Genomic DNA, 9,554 nt, shown 5'->3' with positions numbered 1-9,554 from the left:
GTACTACGTTGTGGTGACATGATTCCGCTGCACATGACCTAGTATAGCGGAGTTGCAGTTGAAAAAAGCTGCTTGTGGTAATTTCGCATAAAGGGGGGTGGATCTAGGGCGGGCAGTGAATTTTGGGCACAACTATAAAAAGAACGGCTCTCACCTACGACTCGGTTCCCGACGTTCGCACCAAAGAGCCGTTCAAAAGAATCGGATCGTTCGCGAACGCCACAACACGAAAAAATAACTCCAGAAGATGGCAGTAATGCAACAATATGGATGCCACATAGATGAACGCCTACTATAGAAGAAGAAGACACGCTAAGAAATCTCAAATCGGTTGCGAACGAAGCTGCCTGCATCATCCGCTGACTGAGCCAGGAACCGAGCAGCCGAACCGGAGAAAAAATGGCGTTCACATTCGCGGCCTTTTGTTACATGCTTGCTCTGTTGCTAACAGCGGCGCTTATCTTCTTCGCTATCTGGCATGTAAGTACATATTCAGACATGTCTGTATAGGACCGTTGATCCGCCACTCCAGCGGCGCTCATTAATGTGGGTGAAAGAGCGAGGAGGGCTGGCACAGGACGGGATAACGCTAGGCCACCTTTGTAGCTACACTGTTTAAGGGTCTTTACGGAACTCTCCCCAGTTCTGGGCGACGTCTGTACGGAACGTATCCAGGCCAACTCCATAGAAACTGCCGCGAGCTCAGTGTTCAGTGCGCGTGACATGGAACGTAACCGTTGTAGAATGAATGACACACACCCAATCGTTGGCTAGCAGCTAAAGTTAGCTGGCGGTTAAAACAGCATTACAAATATCTCACGTACTCCCGTAAACCCGTTTTTTTGTCGCGTTGATATCAATCGTAGTCCGTTTATAACAAATGTACCGGTAAATTGACTTGTCAGACTTCTGCCTACTTATTATTGTTAAGCTAGCTAGGCAGCTAGTTAGCAGGCTTTGCTAACATTAACTTGCATTAATAGAGCGACAAAACAGAACTGCGAGGCTGCTGTCAGGTGTTTCCACCAATTTTCCGACGTATGACACTTCTTTTTTTCGTAATAGCGTTTACTTCGTCAAAATGTCGGCAATGGCAGTACAGATTGTAAAGTTTAAAGTAATGTGACAAAAAGTGAATGTTAGTTCAGTTAATAATTAATTAGTTAATAATTCACTTAGTCGGTATTTAAACTAGGGACGCACGATATTGGACTTTTTGCCGATATTTTCCAACCCTTTTCGTCTATTACCTATTTCCATACCGATATATTAGGCACATGTTTTTCTCCACCTAATTGCAGAGAACATCACGTCTCCCCTTTAGTGGTACTGACATCATGCCTACTCTTATTGTAGTGGCCCACTGGCAGATGCAGCAATAACATAATACAGTGCTTTTTGAAATGTACACATTCGCTGGGCAATATAAGAAAAGTACTTAAAGTTAGATTATGTACAAAATGTCGTTTATTTGTATGTAACATTTTCTTTCAGATCAAACTAATATTCATTCAACTTAGACAGGCTTGGATAATGAGATTTGGCCCTTCCTCGCATCGATGCTGAGCAACCATTGCAAATAACCACCTTGCTATCCGCTATGAAAAGCTCCCATACCGCAGACATCTTGCAGTGCGCGTGCACACTTGCCGCAAATGTCTTAGCATTATGTCAAGCTTTTTTAGGGAATCATCAAGCATTTAGGCGTAATTAAAGCGTTGTTTTACCGGCGGAAAATATTGGCAGAAAAATGCCACATCTGCCGATATGTCATTTTCAAGCAATAATCTGCAGATACCAATAACGTGCCGATAATATTGTGCATCCCTAAATTCTTTGCATTGTACCCCATTTAGTTACACAGGAATAGACAGACATACATGTAAACAAGAATGGGTTACTAGGTCAATTGTCAATAAAAACATCCAAAAACAGAAAAATAAGGCAAATATACATAACAAAATACAGGTATTTACGAATATACTGGAAAATGTTTTTTGAAATACTGCACAAATTAAGCATTTTACATATGACGTTATCGCCATCACAGTGCCTTCATGCATTTTTTGCCTTTTTACAAAATGTAATGTAGGATTCATTTTGAGCAGATGACTGTACACTGTTACATTGTGATGATCTTGTTCCCCCAGATAATAGCATTTGATGAGCTGAAGACTGATTACAAGAATCCTATAGATCAGTGTAACACTTTAAATCCGGTAAGTAACACCACCGTACCTGACGCTCCTTCCTTGCCTCTTTGACTGCATGCAGAAAAGCTCTGTCTAAGGTTTTTTCATTTATTTTAGAATAACTTTATCCACCTACCTGTCTTTTTCAATCATATCTCTGCACTGTTATGCTAAATAACCTGCCTGTTATGAATTCAGTGATCTTGTCAGCTGTCCAACTCTCTAACGCCTTTTTGTTGTTTTTGTTTTTCCTAATCTGCTTTTTTTTTTTTTTTTTTTTACACTTTAACGGCAAAAAGACAGTTGAAAAGGTCAAAAAGATAAAAAGAGTCAAAATTGCTTTGAAGGTTTGTACCAATCTTTAAAATGCCCGCTAAGTTCAACTCAGTCTGCAGTCTTGTCATTTTGCACGGAGAAGTGTTTGCAAACGTCTTTTCAGTTAACTAATCTCAGACTTAAGGCCGGAGCTCAGCCTGGGATTAGACAAAATGCCACCTGTGCCTCAGGTTTTTTCCTGTCATGTAGAATATGTTAATTTACATGTTTCTGAGCATTTTTGACTGTTGTGGATGTTAAGCATAGTTCTTGTTGCTTAAAAAACTTTAAATTGCAGCTTTAAGGGAATGATTAAAATACGGGATTGTGCTTTCTATTGACCTATTTGTACCACATCTAACCAATTTATTTGACTGCATGTTAAGCTACTTATTTATGTGTAGGAGCCTCTGTGTGTGTGTCTTTGGACAATATTCTCCATCATCAAACATCCAGTCTTATTGATTTTTGTTAGAGTGTAGCTGTTAACTGAAAAGACTTGCAAATGCTCAAAACATGCATGATCTTTATTACAACCTACCCTTTGTTTGCAATTAGTGTTATAGTTACTGGTACAGTAAATTCCCAGTAAACTCAAGACAGTCAGAAAAATAGTCTTCAGTTTAAGATCAGTAACGCAACACTATGCCTATTTACAGTTTCCTTACAGATCTATATTATGGGAATTTTAAACCTGGGCCAATTTTTTAAATTATTTTGGCTCCTGACTATTAGGTACTAAAGGTTTTGGAATTCCTCCAGTAGATTGCTTCAGCCGGCAGCTGGAAACAGACTGTAATGGCAAAAACACCTGCACACAAATGTGCCCAGTCAAAGTACATTCCCTAAAAGTTCTGGTTTTTGCCACTGACAGGTTCACATTGTTAATCTAGTTGCCTAACATAAAGATTTATGTTTTCAAACCAGAAACAGACGTTACATTACTCTGTTCAAAGCTACCACACTCCATTGACAAAAACAATAATTTACCCTCCTAGTACACAGCAGTTGCTGGTCTACTGATGCTTATATTGGTTAGTTAGTGACTTTTTGGTTTGTTCATATCATAAACAATACTTTTGTAACACACAACAGTACAAATGTTCTAACAAATCCAGGAAAGGTACAACTCAATCTCTGTTAAACCCAAGGTACAACTCCCAGGTTCTGCAAGGTAAAATGAGTGTTTTTGTCAATGGAGTCTGGACGTTTAGAGAGAGACGTAACAGATGTTTGTTTAAAAAAGCATCTTACTGTCTGATTAAAAAGCTCAACTCTGTAGGGATTCTTTCCGAAATGTTGTTGGAGAATAACAAGAGAGAAAAACGAGCACTTTGGTTAACGTTCTTTGATTTGGTGCGTTTCTCCACAAGGATAACTTCGCAACTAGGCAACCGTACTCGAGCAATTCCAAAATGTTTCATACCTATTAATCATTTTTAAACCTGAGCTCTAATTTTACATTTAATGCTGGAATTTCCCTTTAAATCAGTTCAGGTATGTAGCTTTTTGAACATTGATACTTGGAGCTGTGGATTACGGTGTAGGGTAAAGCTTAATTTGTGTTGTAGTAAACTGAATAAAAGTCAAATATCCTCATGGATGTACTTTTGTTTGAGGTGGAGGCTGCAGTTTTAATTCAGCTCTTAGCAGAACTAAGCTACTGAATACATATACATGAGCTCAGTGTTGGCTCTGACCTTTATCACCTGTGGTTCAGAACAGATGGCTGCAGAATCCCAACATGCTCCAGCTCAGCAATATTTGGGACATCTGATTGGTTAGTGATATCAGTGGTAGGAGGAGTTATTTTAGTTATAAGTACAGATTTCTGTTTTTAATGCACAATTCAATCATCAGTACTCTCTGCAGTTTTGACCGTGGCCAGTCTTTTTGCGTGTGGATTGTCAGCTCAGATTTGGCACGTTTTGTGCTTTGATCAGTTGTTCTGTATTTGGCAGCACAGTGCAGGATTTCCACACATTACAGCCCCCACCCCTTCCTGCACCTTCCCCTCCCTACACGCCCCTCACCTTTCCATCTGTGGGCTGACGATTGCCCGCCCCCTTTTTCGCCCTCTGCTCTTCTTTGAATGCATGGCTTCCATGTGGTGCCTCCATCTGCCCCTGTGAATCCCCGCACCAGCTCGAACTCTGTCGACCCGAGGCAGGCTGCTGCATCACAACACTGCTAGTGCTCACAGCATGGTCCTTCTCCAGTGTGTGAGGAAGTGGGATGATCTGTAGGTTTGCAGAACACGTTGTGATGAGCAAATATTCTGCAGAGCAAGTTGTCGATGGGTTCCCCTTTTTTTTTAACTTGTGGTCAGATTTGATGATGCATGATAAACAAGCAGGGTGGGAAATCAACCTTTTCTGTCCATTTGCAAAAGCTTGAAGTAGATTTATTAATTCTGCCAACATAGTTTACCAATACGGATCATATTCACATGGCGGCCATTTTCAATTTATCATTTCACAATTTCCTGATTGATGAGCAACTGAAAGGACAATGTTTAGTGGAAATCTGAAAGGACATTGGACCATATTTTACATCAAAACAACCTTGTTGATAACTTAGTGTTAGCATTTAACCAGTCTTTTAGTAACATCAGACCATAAGGTTAGCATTCTGCAACTTCCCAGCTAACCAAAATACTCCCTAGGTAGTGGGTGATTTCTGACATGAGGTGTTGGCCAACGGTAGCAAGTTGCTTTAGCTATAACTCATTTGGCTATGTAAGGCAATAGCTATTATTAGCATTCAACTACTTCCAAGTTACCACTTCAAGTTAAAACAACATATTTAATAACCAATTGTATAAAAACTTAAAGGTTAGCATTCGGCCAATTCCCAGCTAACCATATTAGCTATAAAGTTGCTTAGTGTTGACAAGAGCTGTTGTCCAAAGGTAGCTAAAGGGTTATCAAATATCTAGCCACTTCCTAGCTAACGGCTTACAAGCTTGAAAGTGGCTGAATTCTGACATTAGCTCCTGTCCAAAGGTAATCAAATATATTGTTTTATCTTTAACCTGTAAGCTAATGTTAGACATTAGCATGCATCCGCTTCCTATCTAATATTTTATGTTTAAAAAACATATTCGCTAACCCATTAGCTAAGGTTAGGCAGCAGCTGACATTAGAATGTTGCCACTTCTTAAACAATTGTTAGTATGAAAGATAGGCCATATTGACCATAGCATTCAGCAACTTCCTAGCTAACAGTAATATTAGCAAAAAGTGTATTAATGCAAACTGTTGTGTTGTTCAAAGTAGTTACTGGGTTATCAAATGTTGTTTAAGCTATAACTGAGCTACGCTGTAGTTAAATACAGCTGATAGCACTCAACATCTTTCTAGCTAACATTACTGTTTCATAGTGAAACATGATACCATAGGAAAGGCATACACTCCTAACTAGCAGTGAAGTTGGCTAGTTATTGATAACATTTATGGTACATTTTTCTTGAAATATGACCCAGTGTCAATCACTATACACTGACTTTTCAGTTGCAGATCAATCAGGAAGCTGTGAAAGTTGTCAGACCTTTCTATGATATGCAAACTCAGCAGTAAGACATAAGTATTTAAGTTTCATACCCTAAGCATGGCGTCAGAGGAAAATGGCAGCCTTATGAATTATTGTGAAAGACTAAACGTGTAATGATTTTGCTATATGGTTGAAAACAATTGTTTCTAGACACGAGTCAGAGGACATTTATAAGCCTCACTGTGAGGGTTTTTTAAGTTGGGCTTAGGTTAGTGTTAAACATCACTCCAATTTTGCAGGTGGCAGGTCTTAATTTTCCACCCTGTTTATTGTGTTACACACGATAAAGCAAGAATTAATCTACAGCACAATAGCTCAAAGTAGTAAAATAACATTAAGGTAGGCCTGAGTTTATATAAACGCAGTGTTAACATAAGCTCCTCGCTGCAGCTCATTTGAATTTCACCTCTGTTTTTGTCTCTCTGTGGAGCTGATGCAGTTTTAGATGTCTGTCTCTTTAAATAGCTCCGCTTTCTTCTTGTAAAAAAAGACCTCATTTCCTTTGACGCTCTGACATGCTCTGTATTATCTTCTGGCCAGTGTGCACATCACTACATTTATTCCATGTGACTCCACACTTGGTAATTATTGTGCGAACAGTTAATCTATTTAATAATTACATTAATCAGCATACAGGCTAATGAGAATGATGGAGTTGAACTGATTGTCTGTATGTGGACTCTGATGTTTTCTATACATTTTGCTCTTTACAGCTGGTGCTCCCAGAGTATCTCATCCATTTCTTCTTCTGCGTGATGTTCTTCTGTGCGGCCGAGTGGCTCACCCTCTGTCTCAACTTACCACTGCTGGCTTATCATGTCTGGAGGTGTGTGTCTCATGTTAAGGTCTACTTATTATCACCTGTATTACTCCCATAGACGTTAGAATAAAAAGGAGATGTCGCCCAGTGTCTGTCAGTAAGCCAATTAAGATGGGACTTAAACCTGCATTATTTCTAATGACCAGCAGGGGGCGAATCCAATTTTCAAACAGACAAACTAGTGTATAGAAGTGTGACAAAATAAGCCTGCTTCTTACTTTTCTAAAAGTTTATGGTCACAAATTCTAGTTTCAAGTCTTCTTCAATGCCACATGATGTTCATTTGGCAAAGTATGGTCCCATTTAAAGTAAAATAGATGATAAAATAGGGTGTGGCTACCTGTGATTGATTATTGGCTACCACAGTGACTTCCTTTTCTTCACCTAGTACATTTTTTAAGATGCTGTTTTTACACGACAAAATAAGCGTCCCAGTTAATATGCCTGTGTATTTAATTACGGATGCACCTTGTGTTTGTTAACCCCTCGCTTCTCTCAGTTCCATCTTGTCCAAATATGGTCCTAAAACAAAGATGGCAGTGGCTAAAATGCCAAATTTGAAACTTCAAAACTGTTGACCACAACAGTTGCTACGTCCACTTCTTAAAAACAGTGTTAAAACAAAAAAACGCTTAGCATAATTAAAATGTTAGAATATAATCTGACTTAACGTTTGTTTTTTGTTTTTACCTGTGATGCAGGTATATGAGCAGACCTGTGATGAGCTGTCCAGGACTCTACGACCCAACGACCATCATGAACGCCGACATCCTGGCGTTCTGTCAAAAAGAAGGCTGGTGCAAACTGGCTTTCTACCTCCTCTCGTTCTTCTACTATCTCTACGGGTACGGGTCTTTGTTGTTCGTGTTTTAATGAAAGAAAAAAAAACCGTGTCTGATTTGCACAGAAGTTTTTGTATAATTTGGAGATGTAGTTTGTAACGATTTGGTAGGTAGTTTTAAATTTGGCTTTTAAAAAAAAGTTCGGCACACATTATCTGTAAAGAGAATATATTTGACAGATTAAACAAACAAGACTTGTCATGTTAATTCACGAGCTTTAAAGGTCCCAGTAGGTGGATTTAGTTATCGTTGAACTGAGACGGGCTAGTAGTTTCCAGTCTTTACGCTAAGCTAGCCTAATTGGTTGCTGCTCTATTGATTATTCTACAAACATGAGAGTGGCATCAATCTTTTATTAGGTTTCTTGCTGAGAGAAATATGAGTATTTTGCAAAATGTTGAACTTTAACTTTATGTAAAGAAGTTAAACCCTGTAAAATCCAACACAGTGACTGATTTGATCTTATTTCTAACAGGATGATTTATGTTCTGGTGAGCTCCTAAACCAGACGATGAGGAGAAAGGACCTGCATGTACAGTAGACGACCAGACACTATGATCTTAGTGCTGGAACACTGGACCTGCTGGAGAAGACCACCGTTCAGCAACACAAGACGCCATTTCTAGCGGACGAACTCTCGAACCCCCCCACTCACAGCGCAGAGTGTCATTTCGGAAACATTTAGCCTGTTTTAAGAGAATATCTCGGTCTCAGCGTTCCTCTCATAGCACTACAGTAAAAAATTTATGGAAAATGAGGACAAACCTGAATGGACAAGTTTATTTTTCCTTTTTTTTATTTTAAATTTTTGTGGTGATTTTTGGATGCTTTGGGATTTAAATAAAGTTTTTTTTCCATCTTGGTTCCCAACTTTTGAGTGTTTACAGGATAGGTAAGACACTTTCAGGTGTGCATTATATGTGAGAATCTGATCTGTGTGCTAAACTGCGTTTTAGATTTTTCTGCTAATTAGATTCTTGGCTTTTAACAGCTAATTTATACCTGCCACGTGATTCATTATCATCCATTAAGGTAAAGGCAAATGCAAACTAGACTTCTGTTTTTACCTGCAGACACTTAAAGGTCTTACTTGGAGGTGCAGTTGTGTACAGAGAGGGCTGAAGTGCATGGTTTTTATCACTTAGTGAAACATTGCACAGGGACAATCATAGTCTGGTTGTCACATCAGTTTTCAAACTATCTGATGTATTTTTTTTTTCCATACTTCGGACCTTTGTATCATCACATCTTAATCATGTAATCCCTGTTAATAACATTAACGGCAATATTTCTTTTCTGATGTGTGAATCCAGAGTAGACAGCGATGTGTGTGTGTGTGTGTGTAACCTGTGTTTCTTTAGACTGAAAGGTAGATTCAACAGTACGTTAAGAAGTTCTGTTCATCTCTGCTTTCTGCATTTGAGCTTTAGTAGGAAACTGCTGATGTGCCATACTGTTGATTGTACCTTTTTAAAATTCCTCAATGTGTTTTTGACATTTCATCACCAAATATTCCACAGCTGTAGGAACTCCAGTGTTTATTTATTCTGTTCTTCATTTGACTTTGTATGTCTGCAGGATATCAAGCACTCCTCGCAGGGTGGGGTAATTTCCAGAATCAAATCTGGATAGTGATTCCTTTTGTCGAGGCTGTTTAGACAGAAATCACCAGAGTATTTATTGCCATTTTTTCAAATGTGTAAATTTATCAGGGAAAGGGATGATCATTTGTCGCAAAAAACATTTAATTTTTATGTATTAGATCCCATCATGTCCCATCTAGAAAATGACTTGAGTTTATTCTGAATCTGAATAAAAACTGTCCCACTCTGT

The 9,554-nt window shown here is 38.8% G+C and overlaps 1 protein-coding gene across 2 annotated transcripts; it reads left to right on the top strand.

Moving 5' to 3' along the window:
* Positions 1–263: 263 nt before the first annotated feature.
* cnih1 (cornichon family member 1) lies at positions 264–9,554 on the top strand. Of its 2 annotated transcripts, XM_069661611.1 has the most exons (6): positions 264–480; positions 2,151–2,219; positions 2,492–2,539; positions 6,773–6,885; positions 7,581–7,724; positions 8,197–9,554. In XM_069661611.1, the coding sequence occupies exons 1-6, from the start codon at positions 400–402 to the stop codon at positions 8,222–8,224; spliced, it is 483 nt and encodes a 160-aa protein (XP_069517712.1). In that variant the 5' UTR covers positions 264–399; the 3' UTR covers positions 8,225–9,554. The 2 variants fall into 2 exon arrangements, with proteins under 2 accessions (XP_069517712.1, XP_069517713.1); XM_069661612.1 differs by lacking the exon at positions 2,492–2,539.

The sequence above is a fragment of the Semicossyphus pulcher genome, unplaced genomic scaffold (genome assembly GCF_022749685.1).
Source record: "Semicossyphus pulcher isolate SPU_LCO1_2020_fin unplaced genomic scaffold, fSemPul1.0.p SCAF_14, whole genome shotgun sequence".
In the NCBI taxonomy this organism is placed as follows: domain Eukaryota; kingdom Metazoa; phylum Chordata; class Actinopteri; order Labriformes; family Labridae; genus Semicossyphus; species Semicossyphus pulcher.
This window is presented reverse-complemented; position numbering and strand designations above follow the sequence as displayed.